At 36.9% G+C, this 22,470-nt stretch overlaps 1 protein-coding gene and 1 long non-coding RNA gene across 3 annotated transcripts in view; one reads left to right on the forward strand and one right to left on the reverse strand.

The window, feature by feature from the left end:
• The window catches only part of LOC131814438 (uncharacterized), a 225,072-nt gene that overhangs the window by 129,596 nt on the left and 73,006 nt on the right, over positions 1 to 22,470 (forward strand). The window lies entirely within an intron of this gene.
• The window catches only part of LOC131814435 (complement factor H-related protein 4-like), a 55,192-nt gene that overhangs the window by 18,205 nt on the left and 14,517 nt on the right, over positions 1 to 22,470 (reverse strand). The window contains exon 2 of one of the 2 annotated variants that reach the window (XM_059145369.1): positions 5,390 to 5,584. The exons of the other annotated variant lie outside the window; for it this stretch is intronic. Coding sequence (XP_059001352.1) covers positions 5,390 to 5,584 — 195 coding nt within the window. The remainder of the gene's footprint in view (positions 1 to 5,389; positions 5,585 to 22,470) is intronic. 2 annotated transcript variants of the gene reach the window in all.

The following is a 22,470-nucleotide window of genomic DNA, read 5'->3' on the forward strand; positions in this document are numbered from 1 at the left end:
ACCCAGGAATAAATTCCACTTGATTGTGGTGAGTATTTTTTTTTAAATGTATGTTGGATTCAGTTAGTATCTTGTTATGGATTTTTGTGTTCATGTGTCATTTTTCTGTCTGTTGTGTCATCAGAAATTTTGACCAGCAGTTCTCTCTTTTTTAAAAATTTTTTTAATTTTTTTAAACATGTATTTTTATCCCCAGGGGTACAGGTCTGTGAATCACCAGGTTTGTGGAATCTTTACCTGGTTTTGTTATCAGGGTAGTGCTGGCCTCATAAAATAGATTCAGAAACCTTCCTTCCTTTTTCTTTTTTTTTGAATAGTTTGAGAAGAATAGGTATTTATTCTCTCTTAAATGTTTGGTAGAGGGGTGCCTAGGTGGCTCAGTCAGGTAAGGGTCTGACTATTGATTTCTGCTCAAGTTGTAATCTCAGAGTCATGAGCTGAAGCCCTATGTCAGTCTCTGTACTCAGAAGGGTGTCTGCTTGGATTCTCTCTCTGCCCTTCTTTCTTCCCCTGCTTCCCTCCCACCCCACCCAAAATAAATAAATCTTTAAAAAAAATATTTGGTAGAGTTCATCTGTGAAGCCATCTGATCTTGGACTTTTATTTATTGGGTTTTTTGATTACTGACTCATTTTTTTTTCTGGTAATTTGTCAGTTCAATTTTTCTGTTTCTTCCTATTTCTGTTTTGGTAGGTTTATGTGTAATATTATCCATTTCTTCTAGGTTGTCCAATTTGTTGGCATGCAGATTTCAGAATATTCTCTTATAATTCTTGGTGTTTTTGTAGTGTTGGCTGTTATTTCTCCTCTCTTATTTGTGATTTTACTTTTTTGGATCCTTTTCCTTTTTGATAAAACTGACTAGGGGTTTATCAAATCTATTAATTTTTTCCAAGGAAGAGTTCCTGGTTTCATTGATCTGTTCTATTGTTTTCTAGTTTCTGTATCTTTATTTCTGCTCTAATCTTTATTATTTCCTTCCTTCTGCTGATTTAGGTTTTTTTTTCTTGTTGTTTTTCCAACTCCTTTAGGTATAAGCTTAGGTTGTTTAGTTGACACTTTTCTTGCTTTTTGAGCTAGGCTCTATGGCTATATAAACTTCCCCGTTGGGACTGATTTTGCTGAATCACATAGTTTTTGAACTGTTGTGTTTTTATTATCATTTATTTCCAAGAATGTTCACATTTCTTCTTTTATTTCCTCTTGACCCATTCATTGTTTAGCAGCCGGTTACTTTACTTTCATGTATTTGTGGTCTTTTGGATTTTTTTCTTGGTGTTGATTTCTAGTTTTATTGTATTGTGTTCTGAAAAGATGTATGGTATGGCTTTGATATTTTTTTAATCTGTTGAAGCTTATTTTGTGGCTTAATATGTGCTTTATTCTATGTGCACTTTAAAAGAGTGTGTATTCTGATGTTTTATGATAGAATATTCTGACTGTATAAGCAGTGTGTCATTCAAAGCCATTGTTTCCTTGTTGATTTTCTATTTATATGATCTGTCCAGTGATGTAAGTGCAATGTTAAAGTTCCTATTATTATTGTATTATTATTAGTTAGTTCTTTTATGTTTGTTATTAAAAGCTTTTTGTTGTTGTTGTTTTGTTTTTGTTTTTAAATGTGGCAGCTCCCATGGTGCTTCCATAAATATTTACCATTGTTACATCTTCTAGTTGGACCATCACCTTTATTATTATATGTTGTCCTTCCTTGTGTTTTGTTACAGTCTTTGTTTCAACATATATTTTGTCCAAAATAAGCATTGATACCCCCGGTCTCCTTTGACACTCATTTGCATGATAAATATTCTCCATCTCCTCACATTCAGTCTTCAGGTGACTTTTGTTCCAAAATGAATTTGTAGGCAGCATATAGATGGGTCTTGTTTTATATATTCTGTCAACTTATCTCTTTTGATTGGAACATTTAGTACATTTTCATTCAAGTCATTTTTTTTATAATATAATTTTTTATTTTTTATAAACATATATTTTTATCCCCAGGGGTACAGGTCTGTGAATCACCAGGTTTACACACTTCACAGCACTCACCAAAACACATACCCTCCCCAATGTCCATAATACCACCCCCTTCTCCCAAACCCCCTCCCCCCAGCAACCCTCAGTTTGTTTTGTTTGATAGATATGTATTTATTAGCACTTTATTACCTGTTTTGTGATTGTTTTTGAAGATTTTCTCTGATCCTTTTTTGTCATTCCTTTATGGTTTGCTGGTTTTCTTTAGTGACATATTGGGTTTCTTTCCCTTTATTATTTGTATATTTATTGGTGGTTTATGATTTGCAGTTACCATTGGGTTTGTATATAACATCTGCATGTAGCAATTCATATTAAGTTGATGGTCATTTAAGTTTGAACCCATTCTTACTCTTCTTTTTCCCAGGTATATGGAGTCATATTTTATATGCTTTTATTTTGTGAATTCCTTGACTGACACTTTTTACATAAATATACGTTTTTAGTGCTTTATGTTTGGTGCATTTGTACTGTCACTTTTGGTCTCTTCTCACTCAGTGTCCCCTTTAATATCTCTTGCAGGGCTGGTTTAGTAGTCATGAACTCCATTAATTTTTGATTGTCTGGGAAACTCTTTGTTTTCCCTTCTATTCTCAATAATAGACCTTCTGGATAGAATATTCTTGGCTTCAGGTTTTTCCCATTCAGCACTTTGAATTTATCATGCCACTCTCTTCTGATTTAGAAAATTGTGCTGAAAATTCCCTGGTAGCCTTATGGTTTTTTCCTTATATGTTACTGTCTTTTTATTTGTTTGTTTCTGTCTTGTTGCTTTAAAAATTGTGTATATATCACTATGTTTTGCCAATGTAATTATGATATCTTGGTATGGTTCTGCTTTTGTTGATTTTGGGGAGTTCTCTGTGCCCCCTGGGTCTGGATATCTGCTTCTTCCCCCAGATTAGGGACGTTTTCTGCTATTATTTCTTCAAATATATTTTCTGCCCCATTTTCCCTCTCTGTTTCTTCTGAGCTTCCTATAATATGAATGTTGTTGTATTTGATGGGGTCATTGAGTTCCCTTTGTCTTTTCTCATTTTGCGTAATTATGTTTTCTCTCTTTTGTTGTGCTTGATTACTTTCTGTTACTCTGTCTTCTAGGTCATTAATTCTTTCCTCTACTTCTACCAGCATACTGTTCATTCCAAGTGTGTTTCTCATTTTGTTTATTGAGCCCTTGATCTCTGATATGTTATTCCTTATCTCTGTGTTAAAGGTCTCACTCAGGTCTTCGATTGTTTTCACAAGTCCAGTGAGGGTCGTTATAATCATTACTTTAAACTATCTATCAGGCATATTGTTAACATATATTTTACTTACATCTCTGGCTGTGGTCTTGTATTGTCCTTTCACTTGGGGGCAATTTCTTCTGTTTTCTCATTTTGTCTAAATTTCTGTGCATGCTTCTTTGTTCAGAAAGTCAGCTTCTTCTCCTATTCTTGAGAGTAATGGACTTATGCAGAAGAGGTTCTATAGTGCCTTGCAATGTTGTGGCCCCTGTGTCCCAGGGCCTGGCACATTAGGGAGTTCTCCAGTATGTGCTGTATGCACACCACTGTTGTGTCTTGACTGCTTTATCCTTCAGGTCAATCAAGTGTAGAGGCCCTCTTTGCCTGTGGTGGTCAGTATTTGGTCTCTGGCCTATGGTGAGTTTTAACTATGTGTCTGTGAACTGAGACCTCTTATGACCATTCCTGGAATCAAGGGTCCCCAAAAGTCCAGGTTGGGAGATGTGGTGGGGACAGAGGTTTGGGTTGGTCTTTTGGGGGAGGAGGCTGGCTGCTCAGGGACTGAGGAAAGTATGACTGGAAGTGTGTTTCCATTGGAACACAGGGAGGTGGGACTTGGTGTGAATAAGTTAGGTAGTGAACACTGGTCTGGGCTGGTTCGCACAGGTGGCTCTGAGTTTATGCTGAAGGGTCGGGGGTGTAGAGAAGGCACCTTCCAGTTTTTTTGTTCCCTAAGGGATCTCTGGGGAAACTGCCTTTCTGTAATAAACTCCTCACTGTGTGCCCTGGGTGCTCTTCAGATTGCTCTTTCCAGCTGTATGTTCTCAGGCTGTTTGGTTGCCTTTTCTCCAAGTCCCAGTGCCCTTTGATCTGTCCGAGAGCCAAGCACACTGACCTTTAAAATCCTCGTCTTTAAACCCCACTGGTTATAGGAATTATGAAATTTGGGCTCTCACTTTCTAAGACAATTGCCACAGTGATTCTTTCCCCATGTGCTCCCTTGTGTGTTTATCCGTCCCTTGCCTTCCTCTCTGACCATGGCTTTCTCCCCACCTCAGTGGCCACACTGAGGCCACACTTTCAAACTGTGTCTCTGTACATCTTACTTCTTCAATGTGGTCTCTCCATGACCTTTAGTTGTCGAATTTATTCTGTCAGTCTTCAGGCCAATTTCTGGGGAGTTTAGGATGATCTGATGGTTATCCCAGTGTATTTACAACAAAGCAAGCTTAAGTTCCTCCTGTTCCACTGCCATCTTTTTCCCTCCACTTCTGGTGTCACTCTATTACTATAGGTTTCGTCTTTGTCTTTCTTTTACTGTTTTCTTGACTAATACCTATCAGTAAACAATTATTTTGCTATATATGTATCGGTAAATTTGTATATCTATTCATACATACTTGGAGAAAATAAGGATGAGTATATGCATTGGCAGAAATCAGAAAGTTGATATAAACATTTTGCTACAATTAATAAAAATGTGGGTTAGAAAACCATAAATATACTGGGATTTCAGACCATGTACTTACTGAGAGGAATGCATTCAGGAGGAGGGAACCAGTCATTCTCTGTACATGTCATTATAGTCTGCTCATCTTGAAGACTGTAACCAGAATTGCATTGAACTCTCACAGATTCACCTTGGGAATATTTTTGTGCATACCTTGGATAATCTCCATTTTTCAAATAATTGAAAATACATTGTCCTAAAAATCATAAAACCCATAAAAACATTTAAAATAATAAGTTGAAAACTATTTGTACAATATTTAAGCGATAACATCTAAGTATCCAAAAATAACATGCAGCTCAAGAAAAACTAAAGCTACTACCAAATGTGTAAAAAGATAAAATCAATATTTGATATTATTTATCTTCATTTTTTATAATTAAAATGCATACGAATGATATGGGTGTTTTTGAAAAGCTTCTATCTTTATCTGTAAAGTGATATTTATGAAGAGCTCCTTATAAAAAGAAAAAACGTGTATGAGCCTTTTTGCTCATAAAACTCATCCTTTGGCCTTATTTTGTCATACAAGGCTTAATGGTACTCACTTATTTGAAAGTACTCTACTATTTGAAATATTTACAGATACACAATTGGAAAAAGGTTTACTTACTCTGGCATGGTTCTGCTGGGTCCCATCCTTTCTGTGTGCAAGTAATGTGTCCCCGACTATGTTTTGAAGGAGTCACAAAATTGGTGTCACAGGTATAGTAAAAATATGCCCCTAACTCTGCTGGAAAGGGTGATCTATATGTATATCCAATCTGTAACTGTCCATGTTTTATTTCTGGAACATCACACCTCTTCACTGGCAATACAAAGAAAAGAAACAAGAACAGTATAAATAATGTTTTACCTTAATTAAAAAATCAAATTAGAAATTAATTGTTTCATTTCTTAAGGAATCTCCATGCTGTTTTCCAAAGTGGCTGCACCAATTTGCATTCCCATCAACAGTGTAAAATGGTTCCCGTTTCTCTACATTCTAACACTTGTTGTCTACTGGGTATTTACCCCAAAGATAGAGATGTAGTGAAAAGAAGGGCTATCTGTACCCCAATGTTCATAGCAGCGATGGCCACAGTTGCCAGACTGTGGAAAGAGCCAAGATGCCCTTTCACAGATGAATGGATAAAGAAGATACGGTCCATACATGCAATGGAATGTTATGCCTCCATCAGAAAAGATGAATACCCAACTTTTATATCAAGATGGCTGGGAATGGAGGAGATCATGCTGATGAAATAAGTCAAGCAGAAAGAGTCAATTATCATATGGTCTCACTTACTTGTGGAGCACAAGGAATAACATGGAGGACATTGGGAGTAGGAGAGGAGAAGGGGGTTGGGAGAAATCGGAGGGGGATATGAACCATGAGAGACTGCGGACTCTGAGAAACAAACTGAGGGTTTTGGAGGGGTGGGGGTTGGGAGGTTGGGTGAACCAGGTAGTGGGTATTAGGGAGGGCACGTATTGCATGGAGCACTGGGTGTGGTGCATAAACAATGAATCTTGGAACACTGAAAAAACAAAGTTTAAATTAAAAAAAAAATCTCTCGAAACAAACTGAGGGCTGCTGGGAGGTGGGGGGTTGGGATACGGTAGCTGGGTTATAGACACTGGGGAGGGTTTGTGCTATGGTGAGTGCTGTGAAATGTGTAAGCCCGATAATTCACAGACCTGTACCCCTGGGGCAAATGATACATTATATGTTAATAAAAAACTTATGATGTACTAAAAATATATATATATATGAATTTCATGTAAATATAAAAATAAATTAAACATTAAAAAAGTTGTGTGTGACTGAGGGTTGCTGGGGGGAGGGGGTTTGGGAGAAGGGGGTGGGATTATGGACATTGGGGAGGGTATGTGCTTTGGTGAGTGCTGTGAAGTGTGTAAACCTGGTGATTCACAGACCTGTACCCCTGGGGATAAAAATATATGAAAAAAAAAAGTTGTTTCTTTGGTGAATTATATTCTTATTAGTATAATTTCACTCATGGCAACAGGATTTCTAGGACAAGAAAAGTTGCAAAATTCAGATGACAGGGATATGTGATGAAGTTATTGTTAATGAAGTTAGAATTATATCTTGTGAGTGATATGATATATAAACTTGTAGGAAGACTCTTTTTAAAAAATGTTTTTTAAGATTTTATTTATTTGACAGACAGAGATCACAAGCAGGCAGAGAGAGAGGAGGAAGCAGGCTTCCCACTGAGCAGAGAGCCCAATGTGGGTTTCAATCCCAGGACCCTGGGATCACGACCTGAGCTGAAGGCAGAGGCTTTAACCCACTGAGCCACCCAGGTGCCCCTGTAGGAAGACTCTTGAGGAATAAGACAGTACAGACCTATTTAATGAATTGCCTTGAGTATGTATATCCTAGCCCTGATTGATTAAATGAGCATATTGGTTGAGAGATGAAAATTCTGATTTTATTGTCCAGATCATCTATCTTCTTTTCCATTCTTTTCTGTTCTCAATGGAAATCAGCGCCCTGCCTTTCTTCTCAAACCAACTCAATGTAGGGAAATAGTGGTATTCTTTTTTTTGTAAGTTAACATTCATTAACTTATTTTTCTATTTATTGTAAATGGTATAAGAATACAGAGAAACACAAAAATTTTCCATTTGCCACATTATACAGAAAAATAATGCCTGAAACCAGTCATTGAGGCAAGTTTTCCTCTTTTTACTTAATCAGAGAAATGGAGTAAAATATTTCTTTTTTAAAAGACAGTATTATTTATTTATTTGACAGAGACTGAGAAATCACAAGTAGGCAGAGAGTAGGGGAGCAGGCTGCATGCTAAGCAGAGGGTCCGGTGCGGGGCTTGATCCCAGGACCCTGAGACCATGACCTAAGCTGAAGGCAGAGGCTTAACCCACTGAGCCACCCAGGTGCCCCTAAAAATATTTCTTAATATCTAAATAGTTAATTAAGATTATAGTAAAAATTTGATTGTTATTACTAATCTTAATAGGTGAATGAGATATTATAAAATGTCATACATATGTCATAATATATATGACATATATCATACATATGACATATTTAAAAATGTCATACAGAATATGTCATATTATATGTGGTATTTTAGACACATATATTACATATATATCATATATAATGTAACACACATGTCATAGTATATATATATAGTGTATGTGAGGTATTTAAAATGTCCTAATTACATAGTATGTCATATATACCATATATAGGAGATGTTTTCAAACATGTCATATGTCATAATATGTATATTTTAGGAGAAAAGTGAATATTTGATGCCAAGAGAGTTTGATTCTTTTAAAACACAATAAAAGTGTCCTATTTTTATTGAGGTATAATATAATTGTATTTTATTGAGTTATTCTTATTTATTGAATATTTCTTACATATATGTATAAGTGTTCTGTTGTTTATAAGACATTTATGTATAATATTTTCTAGAAAAATTTTTCCCTTTTTGTTGGATAATTTAGAGATAATCTAGTACTTTTAATACCAGAGTAAGATTAGGTGTTTTTTTTCCATAAAATGATTTGATTGCAAGGAATCTTGACCAACACATGAACAAAATTTCCAACACACACACACACACAAAATATTCATTATCATCTTTATATACTTAAGTTCACCGATCCATTTTCTTTTTTGTTTGATTAGAGAAATTTTCCAGTAGTTTCTGCAGACTTGTTATTTGGATTATACACTTTGAATCCTTTGCATATACTAATGTTTTTCTTTAATAAAGATTTTTAAAAAGATTTTATTATTTATTTGAGAGAGAAAGAGAGAGAGCATAAGGGGGGTGGATGGACCCAGAAAAGTAGACTCTCCACTGAGCAGGAACTAGGGATCATGACCTGAGCCAATGGCAGAGGGTTAACCAACTGAGCCATCCAGGTGCCCCTTTAATAAGTATTTGTAAATGATGCCTTTTCTAGGTATAGATTCTTGGCCTACAGTCCATAGCTCTCATTGCTAGATCCCCCCGCCAACTCTTTTCAAGCTTCCAATGTTGAGATTAAGATGTTCATTTACTCTTAATTCCTTTTAAGTAAACTTTTAGGGGTTTTTCCCTACTAATTTTGGAAGATTTAGATTATTTTCTCTCTATCCTTGAATGAATTTCGTCATGATACATCAAGATGTGCTTCATTTAACAATAATTCTACCTTGTGCAAGAATCAGTCTTTGGATTTGCAAGAACTGAGTCTTAAAGAATTCAACTAAATTAGCTGTGAAATTGTAAAGGAGAGATTTGAATCTTGGTGGTTGATTTCAGAACAACTATGGTTATCTACCTATTATGGTGTTTCAAAGGATGTAAATTAAAGAAAATAGCCTGATGGGATTTCTTCTCAGAAGGTATACAAAGGGGATAAAATTAAAAGTAAGTATTGGCTTGAACCTCTTTACTATATTCCTCTTTCATCTGGGCACACTTAAATATGTTTTTATACTCTGACACGATCATCTCTGAAGCAAATATAATATTTCATATTTAGTCTGATCAGCACTGACATTGGCAAGACTTAGAACAGCCTCATTCTACCTTAGACTTCTATCAGTGCAGGTTGTGGTCCCATTGTACTGGTGACTCTGTCATAGTTTTGACTGAAGCTAGTCTCAAAACAAATTAAAGTATTAACTATTTTTTTTAAAGTAGGCTCCACACCCAGCATGGGGCCCAGTGTGGGGTCTGAACTCATGACACTGAGATCAAGCCCTGAGCTGAAATAATGAGTCCAACACTTAACCAACTGAGGCCCCTTAGACACCCCAAATAATCACTAATTTTAAAAGTATTTCTCATCTGTCTATACTTGTACTTTGACCAAAGTCCAGGATCTTATAGGAGAATACATACAACTGATATCAGAAAAATTTAAAGGCTCATAAAAGACTACTATAAATGATTATACAACATAGGAGAGATGGGTAAATTCCTAGAGCTATACAACCTACCAAGACTAAATCATAAAGAAACAGAACATCTGAAAGACCAATTACTAACAAAGAGATTAAATCAGTAATCAAAAACTTCCCAAAAAACAAAAGTCCAAGAGCAGATGGCTTCATTGGTGAATTCTACCAACACTTAAAAAAGATTAATGCCAACCTTTTTCTAACTCTTCAGAAATATAGAAAACTAGGGAATACTTCCAAAGTCATATTATGAGGCCTGCATTACCCTGACACCAAAACCAGAGAAAGACACCAGAAGAAAAGAAAATTACAGGCCAATACCTGAAAAAATTAGGTTTAACAATCTTCAACAAAGTATTAGCAAACTGAATTCAACAATACATTAAATGGATAATACACTTGGATCAAGTAGGATTCATTTCAGAGGTACAAGGATGGTTCAATATCCACAAATCAATGTGATACACCACATTAACAAAATGAAGGATAAAAATCCTATGATCATCTTAATAGCTGCACAAAAAGCATTTGATACATTCAACAACTTTTATGATGAAACTCTTAACAAAGTGTACATGGTGTAGAGAGAACATACCTCTCAGTGTATAAAACCTATATATGACCAGTTCATACCAACCTTATGTTCAATAGCAAAAGCTTTTCCTCTAAGATCAGGAGCAAGATAAGAATGCTCACTTTCACAACTCTTTTTTGAACATAGTGTTAGAAGTCTTAGCTAGAGTAATTAGGCAAGAAAAAGAAATAAAAGGCATCCACGTAGAAAAGAAGATGTAAAACTTTCACTATTTTCAGATGATGTGATATTACACACGAAAAACCCTAAAAACACCACCAAAACTTGTTTTAATTAATAAATTAACTCAATTAAATTGCAGGATACAAGATCAATGTACAAAAATGTGGTGTGTTTCTATACACTAATGATAGAATATCAGAAAGAGAAATTACTAAAACAATCCCATTTACAATAGCATCAAAAGGATAAAATATCTAGGAATAAATGCATCCAAGGAGGTGAAAGATCTGTACCCTGAAACTAGAAGACAATGTTGAAATAAATCGAAGACACAAATGAAACATAGCCCATGTTCATGGTTTGGAAGGGTTAATATTATTATAATGTCCATACCACTCAAAGCAATCTATAGATTCAATGCAATTCCTATTAAATTCCAAAGACATTTTTCACAGAAATAGAACAGCCAACCCTAAAATTTGTTTGGAACCACAAAAGAATCCAAAGAGTCAAAGAATTCTTGAGAAAGAAGAACAAAGCTGGAGACATCATACCTCTTGGTTTCAAACTATATTACAAAGTTACCAAGTATGGTATTGGCATAATAGCAAACAAATAGCTCAACAGAACAGAATAGAGAGCCTAGAAATAAACTCATGCAGATAAGGTTAGATAGTTTATGACAAAGAAGCCAAGAAAATACAGTGAGGAGAGGATAGTCTCTTCAATAAATGGTGTTGAGAATACTGGACAGCCACATGCAGAGGAATGAATCTAGACCACCATCTACACCACATACCAAAACTAACACAGAATGGATTAAAGAGTTGAATGTAAGACCTGGAACCACACAACTCCTAGATGAAAAGATAGGGGATAAGCTCTTTGACATTGGTCTTGGCAATTATTTTTTAGATTTGACACCAAAAGCAAAGGCAATACAGGCAAAACTAAACAAGTGGGACTGCATTAAACTAAAAACTTCTGCATAACAAAGGAAACCATCAACAAACTGAATGGGCAACCTATTGAATAGGAGAAAATATTTGCAAATCATTTATCTGATAAGGGGTAAATACTTTAAAATCATACAAGTCAATAACAACAACAACAACAACAAAATCACAATGAGATATTAATTCACACTTGCTAAAACGGCTGTCAACAAAAAGAAAAAAATAAGAAGTGTTGGTGAGGATGTAGAGAAGGGGAACTTTTCTGCACTCTTTGTGGGGATATAGATTAGTGCAGCCAATATGGGAACAGTATGATTTCTCAAGTAATTAATAGAACTACCATATAATCCAGCAATTCTACTTCTGGGTATTTATTTGAAAGAAAGGAAAACACTAACTCGAAAAGATATATGTACCCCATGTTCCCTGCTACATTATTAGTAAGAGCCAAGATAAGCAATCTTAAGTGTCCATTGCTGGATGAGTGCATAAGGAAAATCACACACACACACACACACACACACACACACACACACACACACACACACACAAACTACTTAGCCAAAAGAAGAAGGAAATATTGCCATCTGTGATGACATGAGTGGACTTTGAGGGCATTATGCTAAGTGAAATAAAGAGGACAAAGAAAAATACCATATGAGCTATATTTGGAATCTGAATATACCAAATTTTTAGATAAAGAGAATAGGTTGGTGGTTGCTAAAGGCAAGGCACTGGGGTGGCAGAAATGCGCAAAGGGAATAAAAATGTCAATCTTCCCAGAATAAAATAATTAAATTATGGGGATGTAATAATGTGCAGCATGGTGACTCTAGTTGTTAATACTGCATTGTATATTTGAAAGTTGTTAAGAGAGTAGATCTTAAAAGTTTTCTCAAAAAAGAAAAAAAAATTTGTAATTATGTGTGGTGATGGATTTAACTAGAAATGTGTTTGTAATTATTTCACAGTATATACAAATATCAGATCATATTGCATACTTAAAACTAAGATAAAATTATATGTCAAGTATATTTCAATCAATCAATATTTTCATTATAATTGTTTTACACATTAAAGTATATTTCATAGTGATGATGGAATCTTCTTTAAGGGTTTTTGATTTGAAAATTCATTCAGGACTTATGCCTAGAGTTACCAAATTGAGACTCCTGACCTATTATTTGTATCATGACATTTTTTTATTCATGTATTGTCCAGTTTAAGTATCGTATACCTTTACAACCAACTGCGGATATGTAAAGAAAATGGCAGAGGAAACATCTCCAGAAATAAAATACAGTACCTTGTTGAATTGAATGTCATTTTGTTACATGGGATGGCTTTAGAAAATTCCACAGGGTCTTTTCCTCCCTCCAAAATGTTTAGTCTAATTCTCTTCCCCTTGAGTATGGTAGACTTAGACACTCCCTTCTAGAGACCAGATATGGTTAAAGGGACAATGCTCATAAATGGTATGAGGGTTCCATCTCTCAGATCATGAGCTCTGGAGAAAGTTAGCTGTTGTTCAAGTAGTCTATGGGGATGACCACGTGGTAAGGTATTGAGGCTTCCTGCCAAAAACCTGATGAGTAAGCCATCTTGAAGGCAGATCCTCTAGCCCAGCCAAGCCATCAGGTGACTGTAGCCAAGGTCAACATTCTGACTACATCACAAGAAGTGTCTGGCTCAGAAGTAGCTATCTAAGCCACTCCCAAATTTCTGACCCACAGAAACTTGGAAATGATAAAAGTTTGTTGTTTGAAGACAATGTATTTTGAGGGGAATTTGTTACACCAAAATAAATAATACATTCTAGTCTTACCAAATGTTTTAGTTCAGATATTAAAATTACTTTAGAGAAATTTATGTTCATACACAGGCATATTTAACATTAAATAGCAAAAAGTAAAGAATTTTTAATATTCAGTATATGTGTTGCTGAAGCAAGCACAGAATTTTTCGTATTCAAAACCATGTTTTTGATCCTGCTTAGAATTGTCTTCTTTGAAGAGAAAAGAATATCTCTGAAGCCTCTGCTTTACATACAGGGTAAGGCAAATATTTGGATTTATTGTGTCCCCATTTTTGTTGTTGTTTAAGAGACAGTAATTTCAGAATTTAAAAAGTAGGTCAAGGTATGAATGGAACTTACAAGAACATTTTGGAGGAGGTTCCCAGTGTTTACCATAACATCTTGCTCTATTTGTACCAGTTGGATAAAAGTCCTTTTTACAGAAATATGTGATTTCACTTCCAGATCTGTATTGGATGGCTTTTGGTGTGTAGTCACCATTTTGAATATCAGGAGGACCACATATTGCTTCTGAAAAAGAAATAAGGACATGTGGATAATGCTGAAATCACCACCCAATAAAATAATCACATACATAAAAATAAAGGAAGCTGGATTTTCTTTTGTCCATGTTACAGCACAAAAGGGATTAAAATAGTCTCACATTCTTCCCACCATATCACTCATGTCCCACCACTATATCTCTCATCTGATATATCTGTGCCCTGTAGACTTTTCACGCTCTCTCTCTCTCTCTCATGATTTTATTTATTTGAGAATGACAGAGTAAGAGAGAGAAAGCACGAGAGAGGGGAGGGTCAGAGGAAATAGCAGATTCCCTGCTGCATGGGGAGCTCGATTTAGGACTCCATCCTGGGACTCTAGGATCATGACCCAAGCCAAAGGAGATGTTTAACCAACTGAGCCATGCAGACTCTTGAAACGTCTTTCTCCAACTCATCATATACATCATATTTCATATGTGGCAATAAACTCATGACATATCACTTTGACTATTCTTTCCAACTGTTCTTCAACTGCCTTGACATCTGTGGTTCTCATTCAGACTCAAAAAATATTCCAGGACTCTCCTTTCCAGACACTTAGTAAGACTGCATATCCCTACCCATTTGAAATAGACATGGCCCTATGATTTGCATAGGACAGTGAAATAAGTGTAAAGTATCATGTTTTTCTTCAGGGAGGAAGTTTAAAAAGCCATTCTGTGATTTTTTTTTTTAATGTTCTCTTCCCCATAGCTGCAGTGATTAGGGAAAGCCATGGAAAGATGATGTCTCTATCCCTTGGTTTGTAGAGTGAATATAATGAACAGAATCCCTTCAGACCAACGTTGGAAGTGAGCATAAATAGGAAATTATGTCAAAATAAAGTTGGATTCAGATTCTGAGATCCTACTTTAAAGTAGGTAACTTCATTGAAATCTGGAATGATGATTTAGTCTAATGTTCATTGACACCTGGAATGATGATTTATTCTAATATTTATATAGGACAAGAGGACTCATCCAAACTAAGTGGTTTATAAATTATATTTTGATGACTGTATAGATAACTTAAGTATCTAATATTTTGGTGGGGCTCTGGAAGTAAAACATGTGACAAAAGTTAATGCCAGAGGATTTGTGCACCCATGTTCTTTGTGTAGGAACCATGAATGCCATGAAGACCCATGGACCCCACACACCAACAGCTGAACATGGATCTAATGTGAGTGATTATTGTTCTGTGTTCATTAACCTCTTCATAAAATATTTTCTTAATAATGCCTGAAAATGGAGGTCGCGCAATTGTAGGAGGGTATATTTTCCAAGGAGCTGTTTGTGAACTCAACCATTTTTTTTCCCTTGTGGGGGAGGGGGTTCCTGGCTGGTTCAGTCAGCAGAGCATGTGATACTTGATCTCAGGGTTGTGAATTCAAGCCCCATATTGGGTGTAGAACTTACTTAAAATTAGAAAAAGTCAACTAAAATTTTTTTTAAAGAATAAAATCAACTCAGAAGCTAACTAGTTTTTGCAGAAGAGGATCACTGAACAAGGTGTACGTGTAATTATGAATCATATGATTACAAGTTCAGAGGGCTCTTAAGAATTCAACTCTTCTTACCATCTCCCCACCCACCCTGGCCCACAGTATGACAATATATGTAAAACTCACCCTTTTAGAAGGGCACTCAACCTCTGATTTTATGTTTCTTGTTTCACTCACTGCTGCAGCTCCCAACAGAAGTTGACTCACTCTTTTCCTCAAAGTTCTTACCATGCTAAGCTGTATCTTCTTGCTCTTCTTCTCATGCTATGATTTCTTTTTTTTAATTAATTTTTTATTTTTTATAAACATATATTTTTATCCCCAGGGGTACAGGTCTGTGAATCACCAGGTTTACACACTTCACAGCACTCACCCAAGCACATACCCTCCCCAATGTCCATAATCCCACCCCCTTCTCCCAAACCCCCTCCCCCCAGCAACCCTCAGTTTGTTTTGTGAGATTAAGAGTCACTTATGGTTTGTCTCCCTCCCAATCCCATCTTGTTTCATTGATTCTTCTCCTACCCACTTAAGCCCCAATGTTGCATCACCACTTCCTCATATTAGGGAGATCATATGATAGTTGTCTTTCTCTGATTGACTTATTTCACTAAGCATGATACACTCTAGTTCCATCCATGTTGTAGCAAATGGCAAGATTTCATTTCTTTTGATGGCTGCATAGTATTCCATTGTGTATATATACCACGTCTTCTTGATCCATTCATCTGTTGATGGACATCTAGGTTCTTTCCATAGTTTGGCTATTGTGGACATTGCTGCTATAAACATTCGGGTGCACATGCCCCTTTGGATCACTACATTTGTATCTTTAGGGTAAATACCCAATAGTGCAATTGCTGGGTCATAGGGCAGTTCTATTTTCAACATTTTGAGGAACCTCCATGCTGCTTTCCAGAGTGGCTGCACCAGCTTGTCATGCTATGATTTCTTAAACTCAACTATCTACTTTCTCTCTTTTAGGTCATGGTTTTGAAACCACCTCTTTTAAAATGAGGTAGGCTAAGCAGAACACAATGAACACAATATTCCAGACATAACTTTTGGTGGGCACTAAACACAGTTGAGAAGGATTCTAGCTCTGTACAACATCCTTCCAATATGAAGCCTAAAAGAGTTCTTGTTCCCCCCCCCCCAATATCATCATCACTGTTGATTCATATTAGGTCTATGGTTAATGAAATCTCCAGTTACTTCCACTTAATGCCATTTTGTCAATGGAGGGTTTCCTCATCTGGTATTAATAAAATTTTCTTTTTAAAGAAAATTCTGGGGTTTACAAAAACAATCTGGGTGGTGTATATAGCTGGGAATTAGGAAGCCCATTACAACACTGGCTCTGCTCTAGACTTGCTTTTTGACCACAGACCAACTACTTAATGAGCTATTGAATGTCTCTCATCCTTTTATTTCTGTCTTGAGAATGAGAGAATTATACTAATTGATCTCAAAATGGGCACTGCACACAAAATGTTAAGTATATTGTCTTTATAATAATTGATTTCTATAAACATTAATACTCCACTGTGAGGAAAAAAAAACAAAAACCTTCCCTTTCCATGTCAGTGCTCAAAGTAATTTGAGTAATCCTTTTGATTTTACTTAATATTTTCCAATATCTCTTAGGTTATGCCATTTTAACTTGATTTTTTTTTAAAGATTTTATTTATTTATTTGACAGAGAGAAATCACAAGTAAGCAGAGAGGCAGGCAGAGAGAGGAGGAAGCAGGCTCCCCACGGAGCAGAGAACCTGATGCGGGGCTCGATCCTAGGACCCTGGGATCATGACCTGAGCTGAAGGCAGAGGCTTTAACCCACTGAGCCACCCAGGCATCCCTTAACTTGATTTTATAGTGGGATCATCCAGGGTAGAATTAAAACGGAAATTCTATGGTTATCTCCCTGTCTCCCTGCCCTACTACCCAAGAGATACTATTTTAGTAGGTTTTTAGTAACCCAAATTTTCAGCTTTAAATAAACACCTTAGGTGATTCCAGCTTAGAAATTTCTTAAAGCATTTAGATCTTCATTCCACATTTCCATAGATGAAAGATCTTTTATTCTCCTCTTTAGATAACAGGATTTTTGAGTGGTCCCATTTCTTCTTCCTCCTCCCTTCCCTCCTCCTCTCCCCTCCTCCTCATGGCTCTCCTCCTCCCCCTCTCCCTCTCCACCTCTTCCTTCCTTCCTATTTCCTTTCCTCTGTTACTCCTCCTTCCCTTTCCCTCTTGACTTATTCCTCAGCATGGAACTAAGAAAGACTATTCTGACTCATTTCTCTTATTTCCATGATGACTAGAGAGTGGGATTACTAGCTCAAAATTTGGAGATAGGATCTACATTTTCTCACTCTCATTCTTGGATTTATGAGTCACTAAGAAAAAGCAGAGCTCTCCCTCACTTCCCGTCTGTTTTCAATAAGACTAAGACCACAGGAAAATCTTCCTTGTCACACAAGAGGGGAGAAATGTCTAAATCATGTTCTTCACTTTAGCTGTTACCAGAGATCCTTTTTTGGGGAGTTCTCTGTGCCCCCTGGGTCTGGATATCTGCTTCTTCCCCCAGATTAGGGACGTTTTCTGCTATTATTTCTTCAAATATATTTTCTGCCCCATTTTCCCTCTCTGTTTCTTCTGAGCTTCCTATAATATGAATGTTGTTGTATTTGATGGGGTCATTGAGTTCCCTTTGTCTTTTCTCATTTTGCGTAATTATGTTTTCTCTCTTTTGTTGTGCTTGATTACTTTCTGTTACTCTGTCTTCTAGGTCATTAATTCTTTCCTCTACTTCTACCAGCATACTGTTCATTCCAAGTGTGTTTCTCATTTTGTTTATTGAGCCCTTGATCTCTGATATGTTATTCCTTATCTCTGTGTTAAAGGTCTCACTCAGGTCTTCGATTGTTTTCACAAGTCCAGTGAGGGTCGTTATAATCATTACTTTAAACTATCTATCAGGCATATTGTTAACATATATTTTACTTACATCTCTGGCTGTGGTCTTGTATTGTCCTTTCACTTGGGGGCAATTTCTTCTGTTTTCTCATTTTGTCTAAATTTCTGTGCATGCTTCTTTGTTCAGAAAGTCAGCTTCTTCTCCTATTCTTGAGAGTAATGGACTTATGCAGAAGAGGTTCTATAGTGCCTTGCAATGTTGTGGCCCCTGTGTCCCAGGGCCTGGCACATTAGGGAGTTCTCCAGTATGTGCTGTATGCACACCACTGTTGTGTCTTGACTGCTTTATCCTTCAGGTCAATCAAGTGTAGAGGCCCTCTTTGCCTGTGGTGGTCAGTATTTGGTCTCTGGCCTATGGTGAGTTTTAACTATGTGTCTGTGAACTGAGACCTCTTATGACCATTCCTGGAATCAAGGGTCCCCAAAAGTCCAGGTTGGGAGATGTGGTGGGGACAGAGGTTTGGGTTGGTCTTCTGGGGGAGGAGGCTGGCTGCTCAGGGACTGAGGAAAGTATGACTGGAAGTGTGTTTCCATTGGAACACAGGGAGGTGGGACTTGGTGTGAGCAAGGTAGGTAGTGAATACTGTCCTGGGCTGGTTCCCCCAGGTGGCTCTGTGTTTTTTTTTTTTTTTTAAGATATTATTTATTAATTTGACAGAGAGAAATCACAAGTAGACGGAGAGGCAGCCAGAGAGAGAGAGAGAGAGAAGCAGGCTCTCCGCTGAGCAGAGAGCCCGATGTGGGACTCGATCCCAGGACTCTAAGTTCATGACCTGAGCCGAAGGCAGCGGCTTAACCCACTGAGCCACCCAGGTGCCCCAGGTGGCTCTGTATTTATGCTGAAGGGTCGGGGTTGTAGAGAAGGCACCTTCCAGTTCCTTTGTTCCCTAAGTGATCTCTGGGGAAACTGCCTTTCTGCAATAAACTCCTCACTGTGTGCCCTGGGTGCTCTTCAGATTGCTCTTTCCAGCTGTATGTTCTCAGGCTGTTTGGTTGCCTTTTCTCCATGTCCCAGTGCCCTTTGAACTATCTGAGAGCCAAGCACACTGACCTTTAAAATCCTACTCTTAAACCCCACTGGTTATAGGAATTATGAAATTTGGGCTCTCTCACTTTCTAAGACAATTGCCACAGTGATTCTTTCCCCATGTGCTCCCTTGTGTGTTTATCTGTCCCTTGCTGGAGTTGGCTCATACCAATTGATAGGAGATAATTGAAAAACATCTCTTCCCAATGCAGTATTCAGTGATGTAACATTGATAACTTGAAATTGACCTTATCATGAGTATTTACATGTTGAGTGTTGGAAAATTCTACAAATCAAGACTCTTTTTCTGAATAGTTGGTTGTTATATATTTGCCAGCATACCACTGTACATAAACCTAATAATATGTCTTCGAGATATAAGGGAGTCAGAGAAGTGAACAAATCCATCCTCATAGCTTGAGATTTAAATACACTTCTCCAAATATTTGATAGACAAGCAGATAGACAAATAAGGATATAGAGTATATGAATACTATTTTATTGAGAGAGAGAGAGAGAGAGAATGGATGGAGTGGGGAGGGAAGTGGGAGAGGGAGAGAGAGAGAATCTTAAGCAAGCTGCACACTCAGCATGGACTCTGATGTGGAACTTGATCTTATGACCCTGATACCATGACCTGAGCTGAAATCAAGAGTGAGACGCTTAACCAACAGAACCACCCAGGCACCCCAAATATATGAACATTATTAACTAAATCGACCTTTTATATCATGATAGAATGCAACCTTCAACAGGTTCAGATATCTATTTATTCTAAGTATGCAATTTGGAATATTCACCAAAATAGTCTATAAGCAAGGCTCCACAAATTTCAAAATATTAAAGTCTTTCTAAGTGCACACCTTGACACTAGACATTGTTAACAGAAAATAACTGGAAAAATCTCAAAGTTTTGAAGCTGAACAACACTTCTAAATCACTCATGGGTTAAGAAGAAATCCCAGTATATATTAGAAAATAATTTGAAATAAACAATAATGAAAATATGATATATATCAAAATTTGTAGAATGATACTAAAGCAGAATTCCTAAACTATACATCTGGGAGCCCTGTCCACAAAAGCCCTGTACTGTGACCTCAGGTAGTGCAGAAAGGGGTCTGGCTCTGGACAGATTTTAGTCCTTCCCCTGAGTGGATAGAAGCGGTAATCATTCAGGAGGCAGGATATCGCTATTACCAGGAGATTTCAAAAACCTTGAGTCCTGGGGTGTCTGGCTGGTTCAGTTTGTAAAGCATGTGACTCTTGATCTCGGGGTTGTCAGTTTGAGCCCTACATTGTATGTAGAGATTACTTAGAAAATAAAATCTTTAGAACAAAACAAAACAAACCTCAACAGTCCCATAAGAAAAACATGTAAAAAAAAAAACCCTCTAGCATTATTTTGTAGAACTGATTTATTTCCCCAGCCACTTCCACAAAACATGCAAGGAGAAACAACCTTGCTATTAATACAAAACAAAAACAAAAACAAAAACAAGCAAACAGACAAAAAAACCTGGGGGAAAAAAAGGATAATGGTGAAGGATCTAAACAAGTATTTCTTCAAAGAGAAAATGCAAGTGATCTGTAAACTGATGAAAAAGTACTCAAACTGAAAATGAAAATGAAAATCATAATAAATCATGAACAAAGCAAGAAGACATTGGCAAAAATTTGGAAAGTCTAAAAATCCCACTATTTGGAAATAATGTGGAGCATTAGGAACTGCTGGTCCAAAGGAAAATCGGAACCAGCACAAAAGGAAAGAGTTTAGCAACTTGTAGTGAAGTTTAAAATATGCATTGGTTATTACTTAGCAGTTTTAGTCCTAGGAATATGGCAATAAGAAACTAACACACATGCCAATCAGATTTCATGTGTGGTGATATTTATAGAATATGATTATTCAATAGCCAAAAATGCAAACAACTTTACAGTATCAATAGTTGAGTGGATAAAAAATTATGATGTATTTGTGCAATGGAATAGCATACCAATGCTATAAAATGACACGAAGATATAAATTAATAATCACATGAACTAAAAAGACACATAGGTACATTATTATTATAGGAAGATTTCATCTATATAAAATTTTAGAACAACATATATATTAGAGATGTATCCATAGGCTGTGAAGTTATTAAAGAAGAGCAAAAATGTAATTATCAGAAATATTAAGATACCATTTTCTTCTAGAGGAAATGTAGGGCTATTGACATAATAGAAAGCCACTGGGATTTTCTGGGATACTGGGAAAGTTCTATTTGTTGACATGGGTGATTTCTTATATTTGTAATGCACTACCTCATATTTTATTCACTCTTACATCTTATATCTCACAATAAATGTATTAAAGTAACAGAATCTGCATATAGAGTATGATTCTTATTTTGCAAAAATTAACTGACATATAAAGAGATCACAGGATGTTAATAGGAAGCTCATGCCTACTGAGTGTAACTGCTAATATTTTTAATACTGCCTGCTGTTTAATTTGGGTATAAGTACCCTTGCTACTACAACGCTGACAGGAAGAGCTAAGATGGCAGGGTGGTAGGAAGACCCTAGGTTTGCCTCATCCCTTCCACACACCTAGAGACATGTCAAATCATTCTGAACACCCACAAAATCGATCTGCATATTGATAAACTGCACAACTAGGGAGAGAAGGGGCCACATCATGGAAGGTAGGAGGTGAGGAGACTGGATTTAGGGGAGAAATGGATCACAGGTACTGTGGAGGGGAGCCCTGGTCATGGAGAGAGGCAGGAGAAAGAAAGAGGGAATGAGAGAGAGAGGACTACACAGGGGATTGCACAAGAAAAACAGATCCCCAAAGACACTGACTGGGAAGATGAGAGGGGCTGATTTTTGTGAGATTTTACAACCAGTGGGTTCAAAGACTAGAGTTTTAGAAGTCTGCAGCATGGCCAGTGTTGAGCCCTGAAGGCCCTGCAGTGTTCCTGTGGAGAAGGAGGGCAGATAGCCTGGGGGCAGAAGATGCAGTCTGAGGATCCCCTGGGATGTCCTGGGAGAGACTGTTTCCTCCTCTTGAAGCACATCTGGGAGAGATGCCATTCATTGTCTCTCTGGGAGAAAAAAGAACTGAGAGGCACCATTTCCTAAGACATCTGCTGAGAGCAGCTAACCCAAACACTGGCTCTTTGACACATTTTGCTCCAAACTACC

The sequence above is a fragment of the Mustela lutreola genome, chromosome 14 (genome assembly GCF_030435805.1).
Source record: "Mustela lutreola isolate mMusLut2 chromosome 14, mMusLut2.pri, whole genome shotgun sequence".
In the NCBI taxonomy this organism is placed as follows: domain Eukaryota; kingdom Metazoa; phylum Chordata; class Mammalia; order Carnivora; family Mustelidae; genus Mustela; species Mustela lutreola.